The following is a 24,344-nucleotide window of genomic DNA, read 5'->3' as shown; positions in this document are numbered from 1 at the left end:
CCCACAAGGTTATTGGTCCCCCTCGGATTCATGTGCAACCCTTCCCTTTGGTACAGGTCACACCCATCCCAGAAGAGGTCCCAACGATCCAAACATCTGAATTGCTGCCCCCTGCCCCAATTCTTCAGCCACACATTTACCTGCCATCTCATTTTATTCCTGTCCTTACTGTCGTGTGGCATTAACCTCCGCAGTATCCAAGACATCTTCGAGGAATGGTGCCGTAGGAAGGTGGCGACAATCATTAAGGACCCCCATCACCCAGGTCATGCCCTCTTCTCATTGTTACAATCAGGAAGGAGGTACAGAAGTCTGAATGCACAGACTCAGCAATTCAGGAACAGCTTCTTCCCCCCTGCCATCTGATTTCTAAAAGGATATTGAAACCGTGAATACTACCCCACTACTTTTTTTACTTCTGTTTTTTTACACTACCTATTTTAATTTAATTATTTAATAGACACATATATATACTTAATGTAACTCATTTTTTCTCTATATTTATTTATCATGTATTTCATTGTACTGCTGCTGTAAAGTTAACAAATTTCACAACATATGCCGGTGATACTAAATCTAATCCTGATTCTGATTCTATCAAAGTTGATGTATCATCCCTCAAAATCCCATTCTCCTGCCTTCTCCCCATAACGTTCGATGCCGTGACTAATCAAGAACCTATCACCCTCCGTTGTAAATATACCCAATGACTTGGCCTCCACTGCCCGTCTGTGACAACAAATTCCACAGATTCACCAGTCTCTGGCGAAAGAAATTCCTCCTCATATCTGTTCCAAAGGAATGCTGTTGTGGTCTGAGGCACTCCAAACATCCTCTCCATGTCCACTCTATCTATGCCTTTCGATGTTTGGCAGGTTTCAATGAGATCCCCTCTCACTCTTCTAAACTCCAGCAGGTACAGGCCCAGAGCCCAACCTTTTTTATGCTATGGACCCTACCATTAACTGAGGGATCTGGGCACCCCAGGGTGGGAACCTCTGCATTAAATGCTCCTTGTACATTAAAACATTCATTCCGGAATCATTCTCGTGAGCCTCCTCTGGGCCCCCTCCAAAGACAGCACATCCTTTCTTAGATAAGGGGCCCAAAACTGCCCACCATATTCCGTGATGCACATTTGGGTGTTTACGGATCTTCTTTAATAGAAAATATTTCAGACTCCCTGATTAAAATTAGGAAAAATTAATTTAGAATTAGAGGTTCTGGCTGCCTCCTGTGCAATTGTGGGTACTTTGTGCTCTTTGCTGTTTATATGAGAGGTGATAGGGCACTTATGTAAAATTTGTACAATTTTGCTGATGTAAGATAAACAATAAAGATGTAAAATAGGTGGTGGGGTGGAGATACATCTCTACCAAAGTAGGTGTAAGGTGTTCCTTCCCTCTGCTAGCCTGCAGGTCACCCTTGAGCAAGGTGTAGCACCTGCTTAGCCCCCCGATTAGGGTCACCTGAAACTATGGAAGCAGGTGGCGGATGGTCGTACGAACAGCTGGTGCTTATCACAAATCCTGGTGATGTGACCACTGACACCAGGCAGACAATCTCTGTTAACACAAAGAGTACTGTTAACAGCTCAATATTTACTTGTCGAGATACAGCACGGCCCTTCCAGCCCTTCGAGCAATCCCTCGCTTTAATCCTAGCCTAATCATGAGACCATTTACAATGATCAATTAACCAACCAACTGGTAGGTCTTTGGACTGTGGGAGGAAACCGGAGCACCCGGAGGAAACCCACGTGGTCACGGGGAGAATGTACAAACTCCTTAAAGAGAGCGGCGGGAATTGAACCCAGGTCACTGGTACGGTAAAGCAATTATGCTAACCACTGTGCTACCAGGCTGCCCCAGTGTCTTGTAAAGACACTGCCCAGAAGAAGACAATGGCAAACTACTCCTGTAGAAAAATTTGCCAAGAACAATCATGGTCCTGGAAAGGCCATAATCTCGCTTGTCATACAACTCAGCACATAACGGACGAACAAAAATAAATCATTTTATTTGGAAAAATGCCGGGCGGACAATCTGTGAAGAGTATTGATAATGGTTAGGATCATCCGTCTGTCTATTTATTTATTTATCTATTGAGATACAGCGTGCAACAGGCCCTTCTTGCCTTTCGAGCCATGCCACCCAACAATCCCTCAATTTAACCCCAGCCTAATCACGGGACAATTTACAATGACCAATTAACCTACCAACCAGCACGTCTTTGGAGGAAGCTGGAGGACCCAGGGGAAACCCACGAGGTCACAGGGAGAAAGCTTTGAGTTCAACAGACTCTGTTACTTGAGCACTGAGTTAACATAACGTCAATGTCTGAACGGTTAGAAGCTTTCCATTTCTCTCTACCCTCATTTCATTAACCTGAGGGGGGAGAAATGTACTTCTCTAGAACTTCACCATCATACTATAGTAGGATGCATCACAGGCACTTGGTTTACAAAGGAACCCAGGAGAGACTCTGGGCAGCCCTGAGCTTGGCACTGGGTATGTGAACGGTCTGCTGTTTAGTGAATAGCTAGAAGGCGATAAGCGAAGCAGTAAGGACTCTGATATTGCTGGCCGGTCAAGCTTTGGTTCAGGAAATGTTGTTGTCTCTGAGTTGGAGGTGTGAAGGCTTAAGTCACTGCCCAGAAGCTTGAGAGACCTTGAGAGTCCTCCAATTGCTGTGCATTCAGCTGGTAGATTAAACCTTTGTATCTTGTGCTGAGGAATGCACTGAACCTTGGCTCAGTGAGGAACTTCTCCTATGGGAGAGGGTCGGCCGGGGTTGGGGGGGGGGGCAGGGAGAAGACCTCAATTATTGCAGAACTTAATATAAAACCCCAGAGTGTCATGTAGGTGGCAGTAGCTCCAGAACAGTATGGGAAGCATTGACCCTGTCTGTAAAGCACAGGAAGGCATGGGATGGTGTGTTCTCGTAAGATGATTTCTATTGTGAATAGATTCATTTCAACAAGCCTTGTGCTGATTACGAAATGCACCGTTTGCGTCGACGACCGACAGAGCCTGAAGGTGGGCTGGGGGCTGCCCGCGAGTGCGGCCGTGCGTCCGGCGCCAGCGTAGCGTGCCCACAATCTAACCGGTACGTCCTTTGATCTGTGGGAGGAAGCTGGAGCGCTCAGAGGAAACCCACGCGGTCACGGGGAGAACGTGCGAACCCCCTTACAGGCAGTGGCGGGAATTGAACCACTGGTGCCGTAAAGTATTTTGTTAACCATTGCACTACCGCGCCATTCTGTACCCTGCTTGCGGTGTCAGGCAGAAGTGCTGCTTTTTTTTTTGTCTGTGACGTGATTTCAAGAAAATGAATGTCAATTATAATCAGGGGTTGTTTGTGAATTGAGAGAGTCTGGAATTTTGCATGTATGACTTTCCCGCCCTCAGAGGAGATGGCCAGCCTCAGTTGTATCACAAACAAACACGAAAATATCTACAGATGCTAGAAGTCCAAAGCAACGTCCATTCCCATTCTGACATGTCAGTCCACGGCCTCTCCTTTACTGCCGTGATGAGGCCACACTCAGGTTGGAGGAGCAACACCTTATATTCCGTCTGGGTAGCCTCTAACCGGATGGCATGAACATCGATTTTTTTTTAGATTATGAGGACATGCAGTCCTCTTTTATTGTCATTTCGTAATGCATGCATTAAGAAATGATACAATATTTCTCCAGTGTGATATCACAGAAACACAAGACAGACCAAGACTGAAAAACTGACAAAAACCACGTAATTACAACATATAGTTACAACAGTACAAGCAATACCGTAATTTGATTGGGCACGGTAAAAAATGTCTCAAAGTCTCTCGGAAGTCCCAACATCTCATGCAGACGGTAGAAGGGAGAAACTCTCTCTGCCATGAGCTTCCAGCGCCGCAAACTTGCCAATGCAGCACCCTGGAAGCACCCGACCACAGTCCGACTCTCAGTCCGTCCGAAAACTTCGAGCCTCTGACCAGCCCTCTGACACCAAGCGCCGAGCACCATCTCTGCCGAGCGCTTCGACCCCAGCTCCGGCCGCCAGCAACAGGCAAAGCCGAGGATTTGGGGCCTTCCCCTCCGGAGATTCTCGATCGCACAGTCGCAGCGACAGCGAACCGGGCGTTCCAGAAGTTTCTCCAGATGTTCCTCCGTGCTTCTCACGTCTGTCTCCATCAAACCAGGATTGTGCACGGCCCCTAGTTAACAAATACGATATCATTTCACTGGAGAGGCCGCGCACGCTGCGTCACGCCGCCATCTTCTCAAACTTCTGGTAATTTCACACCCACCCCCCCAACATTCTCCCGTTTCTCTCTTTCACCTTATCTCCTCACCTGCCCATCACCTCCCTCTGGTGCTCCTCCCCCCTCCCTTTCTCCCACGGTTTTCTGTCCTCTCCTAATAGGCTCCCCCTTCTCCAGCCCTTTATCTCTTTCACCAATCAACTTCCTTGCGCTTTACTTCACCACTTCCCCTCTCCCGATTCCACTATCACTCTCCCTCTTGTACTTCTTCCTCCCCTCCCCCCACCTTCTTACCCTGACTCCTCTTCTTTCTTTCCAGTCTGAAGAAGGGTCTCTGCCTAAAGTGTCGACTGTTTACTCTTTTCCGTAGATGCTGCCTGGCCTGCTGAGTTCCTCCAGCAGTTTGTGTGTGTTGCCTTGGCCAGTGTTCACTGCCAAGCTGGGAGATTTACCCATAAGCAAAGACCACCATGTTAAATGTGGCCACTCACACAGAAGCACATTCCCGGTAGCACAAGCGAAGCTGCTTTATTGGTGTTCGCGGAAGTCCTGAGCCAGTCTGCGGAGGCACGTGCTGGGAACCCAGCTCAGGAAGATACATCTCCTTTAAGTAGCATACTTCGTTAGTTCTACCTTGGGCCTTCCTCCTGAAGATCAGGGCTACGCAATTCCACTCAGTTCAGACCATCACCCTGACCTTCCCCTCCCTGGCCCCCATCACCAACCTGTCCCCCAATTCCCCCTCGATTCTTCACACTTCAATCCAGTCTGTTGACCCTGCCACAGTCCCTGACAGCTGGCCCGCTGGTGGGATTGGCATAAGATCATAAGACCAAGGTGCAGAGTTCGTACGTTCTCTCCCCACAGTCCAAAGACGTACCGGTTGGTAGGTTAATTGGTCATTGTAAATTGTCCCATGATTAGGCTAGGGTTAAATCAGAGGATTGCTGGGCAGTGGGGCTCGAAGGGCTGGAAGGGCCTATTCCTTGCTGTATCTCAATAAATTAAAAAAAATTAAAAATTAGGCCATTTGGTCCATCAAGTCTGCTCTGCCATTTGATCATGGTTAATTTACTTTCCCATCAACCCCATTCTCCTGCCTTCTCCCCGTAACCTTTGGCACCAGATGGGTGCTTGATGGTTGGCATGGAGATGGTGGGTCAAAAGGCACTCCCTGTTCCTGTTCCTATGACGCTCTAAATTTCCAGCTTGATCCCTCCCTTTAGAATCTTGGCTCGACCCTGTCCTCTGGATTCTGAACTTTTTCAATGACAGAGTGTGAGAGAAGCAAAGAACTTTCCAAAGCTTACCAAACACAGAGTCTAGCACTACCAAGTATCTAGAGGTGGTTCCTTTTCTACGTTTTTTGGTTTAAACCACTTTTGAGGTGAAGAACACTCTAAAACACTTTTTTATAATGTGTTTACACTATAAATACATGCTTTATTTATTTATTTATTTATACACATTTTATTCCATATCTCTATTTCCAAATTTGGGGGGGCGTGGGACAGGTGGCAGAGAGGGAGTGGGTGTGGTGTGGGTGCAGACACACCCATCCCTGAGTCACCAGGCAAGGTTATTTGATTCTAAACAATTGGTTTATTGATCATTACAGAATATCTCTCTGGTGCTTCCCGCTCCCTCCCCTCTCCCTTCCCCTTTTCCCAATCATGATTTCCCCTCTCCCTGCCCCCTCCCCCCCCCAGTCCACAATAGAGACCCATATCAGAATCACGTTTATCATCACTCACATATGTCATGAAATTTGTTTTTTTTGAAGCAGTACAGTGCAATACATGAAATCATTACAGGACTGTTCAAAAGTCTCAGTCTCCCTAGCGATATATATGTACATTTATGTGTACCGAAGACTTTTGCACGTTACTGGAATTCTGAGACTTTATAAGGCCACATTATCATGAGTTTCCCCTGACAAAAACGAGGGCAGTTTATCACTCCATTAACTTGAGGTGGCATGACAAACTTAAGTAGTGTGTTTCTCAGGCACTGATCTTGAGGTTTTATGTCCTGAGGTGGTTACTAGGCCAATACATCCAGCAGTTTCTTGACATCCTTTTGAGTGAAGCAGGTCCATTGGACACAAGCTTCTGAGTGGAAGATTAGATTAGATTATGAGAACACTCAGTCCTCTTTTATTGTCATTTAGAAATGCATACATGCATTAAGAAATGATACAATGTTTCTCCGGAGTGATATCACAGAAAACAGGACAAACCAAAGACTAACACTAACACAACCACATAATTATAACATATAGTTACAGCAGTGCAAAGCAATACCATAATTTGATGAAGAACAAACCATGGGCACGGTAAATAAAGTCTCAAGTCTCCGAGTCGATTGACTCCCGAGTCCCCGATAGCAGGCAGCAAAAGGGAGAAACTCCCTGCCATAAACCTCCAGGCACCGTCAACTTGCCGATGCCTTGGAAGCAGCCGACCCCAGCCGACCCTGAGTCCATCCATCTGAAAACTCTGAGCTTCCGAGCAGCCTCTCCGATACTGCCTCCCAAGCGCCATCCTCTGCCGAGCGCCTTCGACCTCTCCCTGGCCGCTGAAACAAGCAAAGCCGAGGATTTCGGGGCCTTCTGCTCCGGAGATTCCGGTTACCACGCAGTAGCAGCGGCAGCGAAGCGGGCATTTCAGAAGTTTTCCATATGTTCCTCCGTAGTCTCACGTCTGTCTCCATCAAATCAGAATTGTGCACGGTCCCCTACTTGACAGGTAACAGACATCATCACCGAAGTGGCCGCGTGCGCTGCCGTCGCGCCACCATCTTCTCCTCCCTTACCAAGAAGAAGAAGGAAGGGTACAAATTTTTGGCATATTTGGCTCTGCTTTCTCTTTACCCTGATGTCCGCTCAATGCAATTATTGTGGATTTCCTCCGCTTTAAAATGAGAGCATGCAAAAGGCAGACATTGGGCAATCTGACTAGCACCTTGGCACCACAAGGACAACCTGCATTAATGTAGCGCCTTCTGGTTGCATTACAGCCTCCTCAATTCCTGCCACTGCCTGTAAAGTGTGTGTAAGCTTTGGAAAGCTCTTTGCTTCTCACACTCTGCCATTGGAAAAATTCAGAATCCGGATGATTCAATGATTCAAAGATTCAAAAAACTTTAGTGTCATTCTAACTGTACATCAGCTCTGCAGGGCAGAATGAGACAGCGTTTCTCAGGGGCAGTGCAATCATAACATAACAAACGTAACAATAAATAGTAAAACACAACAGCCACATGTCAGTTAAAATCAGTTATAAGTGTCCAGTGCAAGTTAAAAGTGTCCAAAGCAGAGTCGGGTAGAGCAGCTATTTAGCAGTCTGACTGCCTGTGGGAGGAAGCTGTTTAGTAGCCTTGTGGTTTTAGTTTTGATGCTCCTGTAATGTTTGCCTGATGGCAGAAGAACAAACAGTTCATGGAGAGGGTGTGAGGAGTCTTTAATGATGTACCGTGTCTTCTGGAGGCATCGACTCTGAAAGAGGTCTTGGACAGAAGGTAGGGACTTTATAGGTCTGGACTTTATTCCTTGGAACATAGAAGATTAAGTAGAGATTTGATAGAGGTATACAAAATGATGAGGGCTACAATTCGGGTCAATGCAAGCAGGCTTTTTCCACTGAAGGTTGGGGTGGGATGACCACTAGAGGTCATGGGTTAAGGGTGAAAGGTGAAAAGTATAAGGGGAACGTGAAGGGAAACTTCTTCGCTCAGAGGGTAGCGAAAGCGTGGAACGAGCGGCCAGCACAAGTGGTGCATGTGAGTTTGTTTTCAACGTTTAAGAGAAGTTTGGATAAGAGAAGATGAACAGCAAGGGTATGGAGGGTTAAGGTCCCGGTGCAGGTCGATGGGAGTAGCCAGTTTAAATGGCTCAGCATGGACTAGATGGACCGAAGGGCCTGTTTCTATCCTGTTTTCTAAGACTCGATGACTAGACACATCCTATCTATCTTCTTATCATTACATTGGTAATTCCAGGTAGGGTCACATGCTCACCTCTACATATCCCTCCACTTCTACCTTCTACCACAGATATGCTTTCCTCCTGTTTCACTATCGCTCATTTGTCTTTGCCTTTGGCCATGTACCAGTTGCTCAGCTTCCCTCCAGGAACCTCTCTGCATTCTCGCTAAAAACCATCCTCGTTGATCACTTCCTCATGAGGCTGATGTCAGACTTCGTTTGATAAAGCTCTTATGATCTGCTCTGGGACATTTCAAAAATAAAGATACCGTGTAAAGAAAACGATCGGTTTAATTTGCCTCATCGGAACATAGAGGTCCCGCTTCTTCTCCCTCGCTTTCCAATCCTGACAAAGGGTCTCAGCCCGAAATGTCAACTGTTTATTTCTCACCATAGATGCTGTGAGGTTGCAAGGTGGGGATATGTCTCTACCAAAGGAGGTGTAAAGCATTCCTCCCCTCTGCTACACTGCAGGTCACCCTGGGGCAAAGTGTGGCACCTGCTTAGCCCCCTGATCAGGGTCACATGAAGTCATGGGAGCAGGTGGTGGATGGTCGTATGAGCAGCCGGTGCAGATCACAGGTCCTAGTTATGCGACCACAGATGCCAGGCAGACAATCTCTGAAGAATATTGATACTGGCTGGGGTCACCCGGCTTGTTAAGACACTGCCCAGAAGGAGGCAATGGCAAACCACTCCTGTAGAAAAATTTGCCAAGAACAATCATGGTCGAAGACCATGATCGCCCACGACATATGACATACCACAGGGCACATGATGACGATGATAGATACTGCCCCACCTGCCGAGTTCCTCCAGCGTTTTGTGTGTGTGCGCGCGCGCAGTGAACTGCGTTGCCTGCGTCAACGCAAGATGAGGAGGAGCTGTGGGGCAGCCCGTAAGTGTCACATTCCCGGCGCCAACAAAGCACGGTCGCAACTTTCCAAACCTAACTCACACGTCTTTGGAATGTGGGAGGAAACCAGAGAACCCACACAGCCACAGGGAGAAAATACACCCCGCAACCATTGGCACCAGTTGGGTGCTTGATGGTTGGCATGGAGATGGTGGCTCAAAGGGCACTCTCTGCTCCTTGTAGCTCTATGGCACTCTAAACTTCCAGGCTGGTCCCCCCTCCTTTGGAATCTTGGTCTGACCCACTGGATCCCCACTGAGCACTGGATCCCCACAAGGCTGCGTGCTTAGCCCATTGCTGTTTACACTGCTAACACATGACTGTGCAGCCATATTCAAAGAGAACCTGATCATTAGATTTGCTGATGATACCACAGTGGTGGGGCTCATCAGCAAAAATGATGAAACAATGTACAGGGAGGAGGTCAAACACCTAGAGAGCTGGTGCAGTGATAACAACTTGATGCTTAATGTCACCAAAACCAAGGAGATGATCGTCGATTTCAGACGGTCTCAGCCTGAGCACACACCCCTCAGCATCAGCAGCTCCACAGTGGAGAGAGCGGAAAACATCAAGTTCCTTGGGGTGCAGATCTCGGACAATCTCACCTGGTCCAGGAACACCACTGGGATTGTGAAACGGGCCCAGCAGAGATTGCACTTTCTGAGGAAGCTTAAACAAGCATCACTCCCCACTAACATCTTAACTACATTCTACAGAGACGTGGTTGAGAGTGTGCTGACCTTTTGCATCACAACCTGGTATTCCAGCTGCAGTGCTGTCGACAAAAAAGTCTTGCAGAGGGTGGTTAGGGGAGCAGAGAAGGTTATTGGGGTCTCCCTACCTTCTGTCCAAGACCTCTTTCAGAGTCAATGCCTCCAGAAGACACGGTACATCATTAAAGACCTCTCACACCCTCTCCATGAACTGTTTGTTCTTCTGCCAGCAGGCAAACGTTACAGGAGCATCAAAACTAAAACCACAAGGCTACTAAACAGCTTCCTCCCACAGGCAGTCAGACTGCTAAATAGCTGCTCCACCTGACTCTGCTTTGGACACTTTTAACTTGCACTGGACACTTATAACTGATTTTAACTGACGTGGCTGTTGTGTTTTACTATTTATTGTTATGTTTATTATTTTGTGTTGTGTTTGTTATGTTATGATTGCACTGCCCCCGAGAAACGCTGTCTCATTCTGCCCTGCAGAGCTGATGTACAGTTAGAATGACAATAAAGTTTTTTGAATCTTGAATCTTGAATCTATTCAATCTTTCCTTGTAACTCTGGTCCTCCAAACACAGCAACATCCTTGTAAATTTTCTCTGTACGCTTTCAGTCTTATTTACATTTTTCCTGTAGGCAGGTGGAAGAGTCTAGGACCAGAGGGCACAGCCTCAGAAAACAAGGATATCTCTTTAGAATAAAAATAAGGAGGAAAATGAATCTCAAAGGAATATATGGTAACATATGAATTGAATTGAATTGACTTTATCACTTACATCCTTCATATACACAAGGAGTAAAAATCTTTACGTTACTTCTCTGTCTAAATGTGCAATGTGCAATTTATAGTAATTTATAATAAATACTATGTACAACAGGACAGTCAGTATAACATAGAAATACAGTTGTATCAGCGTGAGTTCATCAGTCTGATGGCCTGGTGGAAGAAGCTGTCCCGGAGCCTGTTGGTCCTGGCTTTTATGCTGCGGTACCGTTTCCCGGATGGTAGCAGCTGGAATAGATTGTGGTTGGGTGACTCAGGTCCCCAATAATCCTTTGGGCCCTTTTTACACACCTGTCTCTGTAAATGTTCTGAATAGTGGGAAGTTCACATCTACAAGTGCGCTGGGCTGTCCGCACCACTCTCTGCAGAGTCCTGCGATTGAGGGAGGTACAGTTCCTAGAGCAGACAGCGATGCAGCCAGTCAGGATGCTCTCAATTGTGCCCCTGTAGGAAGTTCTTAGGAGTTGGGGGCCCATACCAAACTTCCTCAACCGTCTGAGGTAAAAGAGGCTATATATACTTTGATAATGTGTTACTTTGGCTTTGAATTTGATGTTGCTGCCTTGAGGCAGTACCTCATGCCTTTAGCACTGATGGTGGGAAAGAATATGCCCACGATGTATTGGGTCATGTCCAGTACTCTCTGTAGCTTATTGTGTATCCGTGCCTTCTTGAAGCTGGTGGCACACCACTGGGTTCAAGACCACTAACTTCCCCTTAACCATTGGGCTCTGGAACAAAAGAGGATAACTGCACTCACTTACCCCATCATTGAAATGTTCCCTCAACCCTCTAAGGGCTCTTTATCTCATTCTCTCATGTTCTTGTTATCAATTGCTATTTATTTATATCTGTATGGCACAGTTTGTTGTCTTCTGCACTCTGGTTGATCTTTCATTGATCCCGTTATAGTTACTATTCTATAGATTTATTGAGTATGCCCACAGGAAAATGAATCTCAGGGTTGTATATGGTGACATATATGTACTCTGATAATAAAATTTACTTTGAACTTCGAATACCATGGGTGGCACGGTACTGTAGTGGCTAGCACAGCGGTTTACAGTACAGGCGATCCGGGTTCAATTCCCACTGCTGCCTGTAAGGAGCCTGTACGGACTCCGTGAGTTTCCTCTGGGTGCTCCGGTTTCCTCTAGCAATCCAAAGAGTATTGGTTGCTAGATTAATTGGTCATTGATTAGGTTAGGGTTAAAATCTTGATTGGTGGCACAGCTCGAAAGGCCAATTCCGCGCTGTATTGCAAACAATCAGGATACCTCCGACAGTCCGTCTGTAGAAGCTTGCTTGAGTGTTCATTGTGCGGACCTGGTTCGGCCCTCACAGAGTTGACAAAATAGATGTGGCCGTCTCTCCAGGAGACTGTTGTTTCCAAGAACAAAATGACGAAGTGGGATTTGCCCCGCACAATCCAGCAGGTTGGGCAGCATCTGTGGAAGTGAATAGGCTGTCGACGTTTTGGACAGAGACCCTTCATCGGGACGGAGAAGGAAGGGGGAAGATGCCAGAATAAAAAAGATGGTAAGAGAAGGTGGTGAGCTGGAAGGCAACAGATGAAGCCAGGTGGCGGCAACATCTATGGAAGTGAATAGATAGTCAACATTTCGGGCCACGGGAGTTTGTTCCATCATTCAGCAGTCCGAGCCTTGGATACATTCAGTGACTGAGCTCAAAGGACCTTCAATTTGTGACTTGTGAAGTCTTCCAATTAGCAGAATAACTTAGTTGTAAATGGGTCACTTCTCCAAGAGGACCCCGATCTTGTGGTAGGGTTTGGAGGCCTGAGTACCTCAATGAAATGGAGAGCTATGTTGGCTGGAATCAGGGCTTTATGCTTTGGCTCCTGGTAGGGTCACCCATGCCAAACAGGTCAAAGGGTAGAGGCCAGACTAAGAGTGGTCCACCGGTCCTCCAGGTTTGTGGGTTCAGCTCGGGGCTAACAACCCTGACTGGTATAACATAACTGTTACGGAAACAGCAATGGAGGATTCTTCTACATCTGAGTGTGACGGTATTTCTGAGTCTCCACCCAGAACTTGCGTGACTGACAGCAGTGAAAACAGGGAAGAAGCTACTGACACAGTGAAGGAAGCCATGAATGCTACCAGTATTTGAGGAACTTCATTGCTGCCCTAAACGTCAGTGGCATTAATGGGCAAAAGAAGAAGAACGTGGAGACACTAATCTAGGTATTTCCTGTGACCTATTTTCTTTTTTAATGAAGTTTCATTTTATTTTAGAAGAAGTTGAGGGCATTAATGATGTTACACCAGCTGAAGTTTCTAATTGTTTGCCTTTATTTTCGTACCTTAATTCCGGTCAGGTAATTGGGTGCAGTCAGCTGTGATCAAGTAAGTACTCCTCGTGTCCGGAAGAAAATGTTCGTAATCAGAAAGATGCTGGATTTAATGTGGTTTCATTAGTGAAATGGCCTTGGAAGAAAACTGTATTAAATAGAAAACAATTGCAGCCGTCTTCGCAAGATTAAAAGCTAAAATAAAAAGTCTTCCATTAAACACTTCTTCCCTACTTGACTCAGTTCAGTAGACTGCATCTGATTAAAAAAACAAAGCCAGAGATGAGGGAAGTGCTCAGGTCTACAACGCAACAAGAGTAGAGTTTGCGCTTCAGTTTGAGGATCTTTCACTGGGGTGGGGTGAAACTTAAAAACAAAGTACGTTGCTTAGAGATCTACTGCTGTAGGCCAAACCACAGGGGGTGATAAGTCAGTATATCGAAGAGAGACTGAAAGTCTGGCTGATTTGTGTCAGGGCAACAACTTCTCACTCAGTATCAGCAAGACCAAGGAGCTGATTATGGACTTCAGGACAGGGAAACCAGAGGTCTTGAGCCAGTCCTCATTAGAGGATCAGAGGTGGGAGAGAGTCAGCAACTTTAAATTCTTCAGCGTTACTATTTCAGAGGAACGTTAGTGCAATTTCGAAGAAAGCAAGTCAGAGTTTGCAGAGACTTGGCATGACATCTAAAACTTTGACAGACTCCTACAGATGTAAAGAGGAATGCATACTGACTGAATGCATCACAGCCTGATATAGGAACACCAATGCCCTTGAATGGAAAGTTTTACACAAAGTAGTGGATACGGCCCAGTCCATCACGGGTAAAGCCCTCCCCACCATTGAGCACATCTGCACTGAGTGGCGTTGCAGGAAAGCAGCGTCCATCATCAGGGACCCCCCACCACTCAGGCCATTCTCTCTTCTCACTGCTGCCATCAGGAAGGAGGTACCGGAGCCTCAGGACTCGCACCACCATGTTCAAGAACAGTTACCACCCTTCAACCGTCCGGCTCTTGAATCAAAAACCTCACTTGCCCCATCATTGAACTGTTCCCACAACCAATGGACTCACTTTCAAGGACTCTTCATCTCATGTTCTCGATATTTATTGCTTATTTATTTATTATTATTGTTTCTTCTATTTGTATTTGCAGTTTGTTGTCTTCTGCACTCTAGTTGAACACCCTAGATGGGCGGTCTTTCATTGATTCTGTTATAGTTATGGGTATGCCCAGAAGAAGATGAATCTCAGGGTTGTATATGTTGATTTTTGTGGGCACGTGGCCAAGTGGTTAAGGCGTTCGACTAGCGATCTGAAGGTCGTGAGTTTGAGCCCCAGCCAAGGCAGAGTGTTGTGTCCTGGAGCAAGGCACTTAACCACACAGTGCTCTGCGACGACACTGGTGCCAAGCTGTATGGGTCCTAATGCCCTTCCCTTGGACAACATTGGTGTCGTGGAGAGGGGAGACTTGCAGCATGGGGAACTGCCGGTCTTCCATACAACCTTGCCCAGGCCTGCGCCCTGGAGAGTGAAGACTTTCCAGGCGCAGATCCATGGTCTTGCAAGACTAACAGATGCCTTAAAAAATAAGCTGATTTATGTGAAATTTGATAATAAATTTATTCTGAAGTTCAGAGGTTAACGGTTCTTTACGGCACTGTTATGATTTTCAGCATTTGGTTGCTCAGTCTCTTTTGCCTTTTAGTATCTATCTGTTTATTTATTTATCTGTTATTTATTATTTATTTGGCTTATCTATTACTTATTTATTCCTTTAATCTATGATTTACTTATGTATCGATTGATTGAGATACAGCACGGAATAGGCCCTTCTGGCCCTTTGAGACATGCCGACCAGCAATCCCCTTATCCTACCCTAATCACGGACGATTTACAATGACCAATTAACCTGATAGGTCTTTGGACTGTGGGAGGAAACTGAAGCACCCGGAGGAAACCCACGCGGTCACGGGAAACTCCTTACAGGCAGCAGCGGGAATTGAACCCTGGTCACCCGCCAACTGCCACGCTACTGTGTTGCCCCAATTGCTTTTAGCATTTAGTCACTTCTGTCTTTTGCCTTTGTACAAAGTCAGCCCATACGTCACCATACACTATCTTGAGATTCATTTTCTTGCAGGCATTTACAAGCAAATAAGGAAATACACTAGAATTTATGAAGACGATAGACTGAGACACAAGCAATGTGCAAAAGAAGACAAATTGAGCAAATAAAATAATCCTGAGAACGCGAGTTGTAGAGGTCTTGAAAGTGAGTCCGTAGGTTGTGGAATCAGTTCAGAGCTGAGGCGAGTGAAGTTACCCACGCGGGTTCAGGAGCCTGATGGTTGTAGGGGAATAACTGTTCTTGAAGCTGGTGGCGTGGGACCTAAGGTGCTTGTTACTCTTGGCCAGTGTTAGTAGTGAAAAGCTTCTCTTCTTTCTTCTCATTCCCTCTCTTTTTCTGTAAGCTATTACATGTGATGATACTTTTTTTTGTAAGTTGTCCTTAACCAGAACCAGAGGATCATAGAAGCGTGTAACACAGCACTGAGCCCTGACACATATCACCCATTCAAACTGCGATGGAATGTTCTGCATGTATTGCTCTTGGCAGCCGCTGACATTCTGTGCAGGGGAATCATCATGATATAACTAGGATACTTTCAACAGTGCACTTGTGGAGATTTGTTCGGGGCTCTGATGACAGGCCAGATCTCCTTAAGCTTCTAAGAAAGTAGAGACACAGGCACGATGCCTTCACAATTACATCTTTGTGCTGAGCCCAAGAAAGTCATCTGAGATTTTAAAGCCCTGGAATTTGTGACAGCTCATTCGGTCTGTCACTGACCACACTGAGAACAGGGATGTGGCCGCTGGACTTCCCCTTTCGCAAGTCAACGATGAACTTGGTTTTGTTGACTTTGAGAGCGGGCTTGTTATTGTAGACGTGACAGCACCCCTTAACACCGACTCATCACCCCCCCCACCCCACCCAGGATTGGCTAACGCGTGTCATGTCATCAGCAAATTCATTGATTGTATTGGGGCTGTGCTTAATGGCTAAGACGCTGGCGTCAGGGCAGTAGTGCAGGGGGCTAAGCAGGCAGTGCTGAGGTGCATCTGTGTTGCAAGGAGACGACGCTCTCAGTGATCTGCACTGATTGAGATCTGCTGGTGAAGAGGCGCAGAGGACATTTACCAGGATGCTGTCTGGATCGGAGAACCTGTCTTATGGGGAAAGGTTGAGCGAGTTAGGGATTTCCTCTTCGGAGCGAAGAAGGTTGAGAGATGACTTGATAGAGGTGTACAAGGTGATCAGAGGCATAGACAGAGTGGACAATGCCTTTTCCCAGGACAGAAAGCTATAATCATTTTAAGGTGATTGAAGGAAAATATAGGGGGTGTGGGTGGATATAAAAGTCTTTATCCACAAAAAAGAGCAGCAGGCATCATATTCGAAACACTCTTGGAAGAAGAGGTCTGCCTGACCCAATCCTACATGACATATTTATATCCTGAGGGTCAAAGCTAACAGCAGGACAATTCTATAGTTTCAATGTATCTACAATGCTTCCTTTGAATTACATATAATTTTCAAACATCTCCATATCACACCCACGCTCCAGACACCCAAAATGAATGTTAATCCCCACGGACCCTGGGCCGTATTCAGACACATGCAGGCATCGGCAGTCAAATGGAGTGTTTGCAATCATCCCAAAGTTCAACTCAAAGAACACCATTATTCAGAACTGCATTTTAAGCTCAATCTACAATCCACATTCAGATCTGAACACTGGCTGGTGCTGCTAAAATGTTTGCTATATACCATAGCTCCAGAATACACCCAGAAGGGGAGGGTGGGTGGGGGGGGGGAATGGATGTCAGAGGCAGGTATCTGACACAGAGAACGTTAGCTGTGTGAAACCCAGAGGAAACCCACGTGGTCATGGGGGGAATGTGCAAACTCCTTACAGCCAGTGGCAGAATTGAACCCGGGTCGCGAGCACAGTGGTAGCGTTCCACCATCTGCTATGGTATCGGGCTGCCCCATGCGAACATCAGAAGTGGGATTTGAACCCATGCCTCCAGCTGGAGACTAGAATGCTTGCTTTATTGTAACTTAGAAAATAAAGTTTCAAGGAGGCATAAGCTAAAAAATGTTGTGCTGGAGGGTATGAGCCATAGATTGTTCAAAGTAGTGCTCAAAGGTATAGTATTGTGCAAAAGTCTTAGACACATATTTATATTTAGGGTGCCTAAGACTTTTGCACAGTACTCTAGTAATTTTATGTATTGCACTGTACGGCTGCCAGAAATAAAAGCAAATTTCATGACAAAAAAGAGTGATGATAAACCTGATTCTGATATGGGTCTCTGTTGTGGACTGAGAGTGGGAAGGGGGCAGGGAGAGGGGAATCATGGTTGGGAAAAGGTGAAGAGAGAGGGGAGGGAGTGGGAAGCACCAGAGAGACATGGACAATAAGCCCATTGCTTTGAATCAAATGACCTTGCCTGGTGTCTCAGGGCTGGGTGTGTCTGCACCCATGTCACCCCCCAGTATTGGGCTCTCCTACTCTGCCACCTGCCCCACACTCCTTCCTCGGCACTCCACCCTCATCGGTCCCAACATGCTCCTGCCATATTTACAAACTTGCTCTTTGCGCCACGTTGATAAATACAGTACTGGGCAAAAGGCCGAGGCACCCTAGCTATATGTACGTGCCTAAGACTTTTGCACAGTACTATTTGGGTCTTATGGAAGGAGAGGTGGTGAGATTTGGGAGAGGGGTTCATAGACTGCGGCACAAGATGTTCAAGACAGCTCCTCATGGTGGAGAAGGTGACAGAGTTGAAGGAACCAAACAATTAGGATGTCAATCTGGTCACCTTCCTACAGGAAGGATGTCAACGAGATTGAAAGAGTGCAGAGAAAATTTACAAGGATTTTGCCAGGACTTGAGGGCTTGTGTTACAGAAACAGATTGAACAGGTTATGACTTTACTCCCTCGAGTGTTGGAGATTGAGAGGAAATTTGATAGAGGTACCCAAAATTATGGGGGATATAGATAGGGTCAATGCAAGCAGGCTTTTTCCACTGTGGTTTGGTGAGACTAGAACCAGAGGTCATGGGTTAAGGATGAAAGGTGAAATGTTTAAAGGGAACTTCTTCACTCAGAGACTGGTGAGAGTGTGGAATGAGCTGCCAGCACAAGTGGGGGACACAGTTTTAATTTCAATGTTTAAGTGAAGTTTGGATAGGTACATTGGCGGAAGGGGTCTGGACAGCTACGGACCTGGTGTAGGTCAATGGGACTTGGCAGGTTAATAGTTTGTCACAGACCAGATGGGCTGAAGGCCTTTTCTGTCCTGCAGTGTTCAGTGACTCTGTTACTCCGGGAAAGAATACAAGGGAAATGGACCAAACAGCGGCAATCGCAACTATCTTAGATGGGATTCCTCGTAGGCACAGATGAATTGGGCTGAATGGCCTTGCTGTATGGATCTATGTCTCTAGTGTGACTCCAGAAAAGGTACAATCTTTGAATTCTTGTTTCTTCCAGGTTTGTACGTCGTTTGTAAAGTCTTGAGGCCCGCTGTGAGATTTGGGCTCACCGAGGATCAGCGATGTCTTTGTCCAACCATAACAACACCAATGACAGCTGCAAGATTGACTCAGAGTTCAGGTACGCCCTCTTCCCCATCGTCTACAGCGTTGTCTTTGTGCTGGGGCTCCTGGAGAACTGCTACGTCCTGTGGATTTTCAAGTATCTGACCCCCAGCAGCAACACGAATGAGGTTAAAGTCTTGATGGTGAACTTGAGTGTGGCTGACCTGCTCTTTATTCTGACACTTCCCTTTTGGATCATTTACTATATTCAGAAAGGAAACTGGATATTCCCTGATGGTATTTGCCGACTGGCTGGGTGCTTATTTTTCATCAATACCTACTGCTCTATTGCCTTTCTTGCTGTGATCAGTTACAACCGGTACTGTGCTGTGGCGTATCCGATAGAAACCATTCAGAGTAGAGGCAAAAAGCGAGGTTGCATTATATCGTCAGTAATCTGGTTTGTAATTGTTACCAGCTCATTGCCCTTCCTGGTTCAAAAAGGAACAAACCAAGTGGGTAATGTTACACGATGCTTCGAGGGATATGACAGTAATACTTCTGTGGTTGTCTTTAATTTTATTCTGATCGGAGCCTTCTTCATTGCCTTCCTTGTCATTGTCACTTGCAACCTATGCATACTCCACCTTTTGTCCTCCCAGCCCGCCCAGCCGAAGAAAAGCATGCGCATCCGAAAGCAAGCCTTCCGCATGGTCTGCACGGTCATTGTCGTCTTCCTCATCTGCTTTGTGCCCCACCATTTGGTCCAGGGTCCCTGGACCCTCACCGTCCTCAGGCTGTGGAGGGAGAAGGACTGCGGCTTTCGCGATCAAGTGAACAATGCCCATCAGATCACGCTCTGCCTGATGGGTCTAAACTGTGCATTGGATCCCATCATATACTGCTTCCTCACTCAAAAGTTCAGGAAATTCTTCACGCACAGCCTAAGCAGATGGAAGTCCACTCGGAAGAGCTCTCGGACCTTCACCTGTGAAACACAACTTGGAGAGTTTAGTCCGCCAACCTTCTCTGCGGAACAAGGCTAACACTGGACCAATGCGGCATTTGTTGGCATGAGTTGTAGTGCTGTACCATTGGTAAACGTGCTTCAGAAGCCCGTTCAAGCAGCAGGGGCGTTTAATGACTGATAATTCTTTTTTCCCCACTGGCCTTTGAATAGGAGCTTTCAAGTTGCAACTTCTGCTTTAGGTTTGCGGTTCTGATCTGAAGGAGAAGAGACTAAATTGGATAAGATCATACAAGCATGAGTTATAGGAGCAGAACTGGGCAAGTCAGCCCATTGTGTCTGCTCCGCCATTCCATCATGGCTGATTTATTATCCCTCTCAACCCCTTTCTCCTGCCCTCTCCCGGTAACTCTTGATGCTTTGACTAATCGAGAACCTGTCAACCTCTGCTTTAAGTAACCCAATGACTCAGCCTCCCTATCTGTCTGTGGCAACGAATTCCACAGAAGTCATCACCCTCTGGCTATACAAATTCCTTCTCATCTCTGTTCTGAAGGGCGGGTCCTTCTATTCTGAGGCTGTGACCTTAGGCCTTATTATAAACATGTCCACTCTATCTAGGCCTTTCAACATTCAGTAGGTTTCAAAGAGATGCCCCCCTCGTTCTTCTAGGCTCCAGCAAATGATCTGGTGAACGTGCTCAGGTAGAGTAACTTTGACAGCATTTTTATACATGGATTGAGAATTGGGTGGGTGAGGGGATTTAAAGGGAGAGACGGGAGTCAGCAGGCTGACATAGAGCAAGGGTTCAAAGGGCACATGTGGTGTGTTAAAACATGGGGAGATTGATGAGATAATGCATTCCTCGTCGCAGAACTGAAGCCGTTGCATTGAGTACGTTGGGGGGGGGCACGGTAGCATAGTGGTTGACACAATGCATCAGAGTACAGGTGACCCGGGTTCAATTCCCGTCACTGCCTCTGAGGAGCTTGTACGTTCTCTCTGTGACCGTGTGAGTTTCCTCCCACAGATCAAAGACGTACCGGTCGGTAAATGTGAATTGCCCCGTGATTAGGCGAGAGTTAAATTGGGGGCGGGGGTGGGGGGTGTCTGCTGGACAGCACTGCTCAAAGGGCCTGAAGAGCCTAGTCCGTGGTGTCTCTCAATAAAAATAAGATTAGATACTGGGCTATGGAGGGAAGATATGTGAGGGTTTTTCATGTCTGATTGTTGAGATTGCATTCAGATATAGCTATTCCTCTTGTGTTTCTTAATCTTGTTACTGGAGATTCAGTGTTACTCAACCCTGGCCCACGCCTTCGTCAACCTGGTCCAACACTTGCCTTTACTGGGATCTTCCTCCTCCTTGCACTCATCTTAAGGTTTAGGGTTACGAATATGCCAAGGATTAGTGGGGGTGCTGGCATTATTTTGCATGGTTTGTGTTGGATTGTAGGGAATGAATGCTCAGGTTTAGGAGGGGTGAGGTCCAGGGTTCATGGGGGTGGGTGGCTGGGTGTGTGGCCAGGGCTTGTGTGGGGGGGTGGTGTGAGGGCCAGAGTTTTGGGGGGGGTGGTGTGGGCCATGGTTTGCAGGGAGGGCGGGTGGGGGTATGTGGGGAAGTGGAGGTAAGGGTAGGGTTTCGTATCTAGTTCCTATATGAATATAGTCAACTTGGACTGGTCCAGGATAGCACACACACAAAATGCTGGAGGAGCTCAGCAGGTCAGGCAGTATCTGTGGAGAGGAATAAACAGTTGCGGTTTCAGGCTGGGACTCTTCATCGGTCAGATGCTGTCTGACTCCTCCCGACGGGTCTCGGCCCAAAACGTCGACTGTTTACTCTTTCTATAGATGCTGCCTGGCCTGCTGAGTTCCTCCAGCATTTTGTGTGTGTGACAAGGTTGTGGTCTTCTTGGATAGCAGCCACTTAGACCAAAATTGTTTACAGAACATTCTACAATCTGCCCAAGACTCCGAAATATTTAGGTTATCGGTGACAGGATTGTCACCATGGAAACCCTGTGATTATATATGGAAGTGCGAAGGGGTGATGTGAAGCATGGTCTTACTTTAAGCTTAAGTAACAGGTAAGTTGTAAAAAAAACTAACATTAACTCATAAGAACAGAAGGATGTGGTACACATTTAGAACTCCTTTATTCTGTGTTAGTTCATCTTATAATGTTCAAAGCTCAAAGTAAATTTCATTATCAGAGTACATAAGTGTCACTGCACCCCAACCCTGAGATCCATTTTCCTACGGGCATTCTCGGCAAATCTATAGAATAGTAACTATAACAGGATCAATGAAAGATCGACTGGAGTGCAGAAGACAACAAACTGTGCAAATGCAAATATAAATAAATAGCAATAAATTGAGAACATGAACTAACGAGATAAAGTGTCCTTAAAGATGAGAGAATCCCCTTTGATTCAACAGTCTGATGGTTGAGGGGTAGTAACTGTTCCTGAACCTGGTGGTGCGAGTCCTGAGGCTCTTGTACCTTCTACCTGATGGCAGCAGTGAGAAGAGAGCATGGCCTGGGTGGTGGGAGTCCCTGATGATGGACGCTGTTTTCCTGTGACAGCGTTTCATGTAGATGTGCTCATGGTTGGGAGGGCTTTACCCATGATGTACTGGGCCGAATCCACTACCTTTTGTAGGATTTTCCATTCAAAGGCATTGGTGTTTCCATACCAGACTATGATACAGCCAGTCAATACTCTCTGCACTACACATCTATAGACAAACTGTACAAACAAAACAAAATGTAACATATCAGGGGTAAAACTGTCACCATAATTGCTTCTGTTACATTGATATTTAACTGGTTTTAATCAAACTATCAAAGGTATCTGTTTATGTTCAGATATTTAGGCAATAGTATTTATTGAACATTTTTTGGAGTTAACCTGTTAACCTTTTGCCTTTGTTACATTTGTAAACATGGAGAAAATTTTTGATACCTCCAATGTGTCCAAGAATGTGGCTTTAGTCAATGACACTGTACAGTTGTCAAGAAATAATTGCTGCACTCTTTGTCGACCTGTTAATGTGCTCTGCCCTTCGTTTGCGCTGAAACCTGCCCAGTCGCATCGGCATTTTGAAATTCAGCGGACCAAATTTCAGAGGCAGCCAGCTTTCTGTCACTACCTCGGCCTAAAACCATAAGACATGGGTTCAGAATTAGGCCATTTGGCCCACCGGGTCTGCTCTACCATTCCATCTGGGCTGATTTATTAGCCCTCTCAACCCCATTCTCCTACCGTCTCCCCGTAACCTTTGACATCCATGCTAATCAAGAACCTATCAACCTCCGCTTTAAATATACCCAAATGACTTGGCCTCCACAGCCATCTGTGGCAATGAATTCCACAGATTCATCATCCTCTGGCTAAAGAAATTCTTCCTCGTCTCTTTTCTAAAGGGATGTCCTTGTATTCGGAGACTGGGCCCTCTGCTCCGAGACTCTCTCAGTATAGAAAACATCCTGTCTATCGTTCACTCTATCTAGGCCTTTCACGATTCAATAGCTTCAATGAGATCCCTCCCTCATTCTTCTAAACTGCAGTGTGTTCGGGCCCAGAGCCTTCAAATGCCCCTCAAACATTAATTCACATTCCCAGGATCATTTTTGTTAATCTCCTCTGGACCCTTTCCAATGTCAGCACGTTATTTTTTATATAAGGGGCCCAAAACTGCTGTGAGCACTCCAAATGCGATCTGACCAATGCTTTACAAAGCCTCAGCATTACATTCTTGCTCTTAGATTCTAGTCATCTTGAAATGAATGCTAACATTGTATTTGCCTTCCTTACCACTGACTCAACCAGCAAGTTACCATTTAGGGAATCCTACCCAATAGTGCTTCTAATGTGACTGAATAAGGCTGAATTTAGGCTGAGTTTATAGTGCACCTGACCTTCACATTTTCACATACAATTTTTTATAGTGTACGAAAATGCTTATCAACCCCTCTGGCACTGATAAACAATTTTTATGGTTATAGATCATTGTTTCATGAAAAGAGCTTTAACAATAATAAAAAATATTGTTTTTTTTTGCACTTGTTTACAGTATTTCAGTCCAATCTTTCTTACGTTTCTGCAAAACATTTGAAGAGTTAAATAAAGTTGTTACTTCCTGGCTTGTTGTCCGTGTCAATCCTTCAGTCTGACTGGATGAATAATCATAATGATTTTTTGTCATATAAAGATTAGTCTTATTTGTCACGTGTACATCAGAACATTGAAACATGCAGTGAAATGCATCGTTTGTGTTGAAGCCAATCAGTGAGGATTGTGCTGAGAGCTTCACAAGTGTTGCCACGATTCTGGTGCCAACATAGCATACCCACGGCTCCCTAACCCAAACTTGTCCATCTTGGGAAACTGGGGGGAAACCAGAGCACCCGAAGGAAGCCCAAGCAATCACGGAGAGAACGTACAAACTCCTTACAGACAGCAGCTGGAATCGAACACTGATCGGTGATCGCTGGCGGTGTAAAGCGATGACACTGACCGTTAACGTTACCGCGTCGCCTATCACTGATTGGCCAGGCCACTAAGGAAGCCTACTGTAAGGCTGCAGTTTCTATTGTGAAAGGGGACTTGAGAATCCCATGAAAGAGAAACTCTGCAGATCTCAATGAGCTTTGTAGGATATTTCTACTGAGCCATTTCCTTGGAGAATCCTGGGCAAAGTTTTTAACAATATAAGCTCAATAACTTCAACAACAGTCTTGGAAACTTCTTAACATTAAGTAACTGCTTAATTC

General features: G+C 46.0%; 1 protein-coding gene across 5 annotated transcripts in view; it reads left to right on the top strand.

The window, feature by feature from the left end:
* Positions 1-24,344, top strand: part of ptafr (platelet-activating factor receptor) — a 79,513-nt gene that overhangs the window by 44,719 nt on the left and 10,450 nt on the right. For 3 of the 5 annotated variants that reach the window (XM_063034819.1, XM_063034818.1, XM_063034817.1), the window contains exon 2: positions 18,551-20,638. The exons of 1 other annotated variant lie outside the window; for it this stretch is intronic. In XM_063034819.1, the coding sequence (XP_062890889.1) occupies positions 18,615-19,643 (1,029 nt within the window). In that variant the 5' untranslated portion in view covers positions 18,551-18,614 and the 3' untranslated portion in view covers positions 19,644-20,638. Of the gene's footprint in view, positions 1-18,550; positions 20,639-24,344 lie in introns of those variants that run through there. One more of the 5 variants, XR_010016285.1, reaches the window with a different exon arrangement.

The sequence above is a fragment of the Mobula hypostoma genome, chromosome 28 (assembly GCF_963921235.1).
Source record: "Mobula hypostoma chromosome 28, sMobHyp1.1, whole genome shotgun sequence".
NCBI lineage: Eukaryota > Metazoa > Chordata > Chondrichthyes > Myliobatiformes > Myliobatidae > Mobula > Mobula hypostoma.
This window is presented reverse-complemented; position numbering and strand designations above follow the sequence as displayed.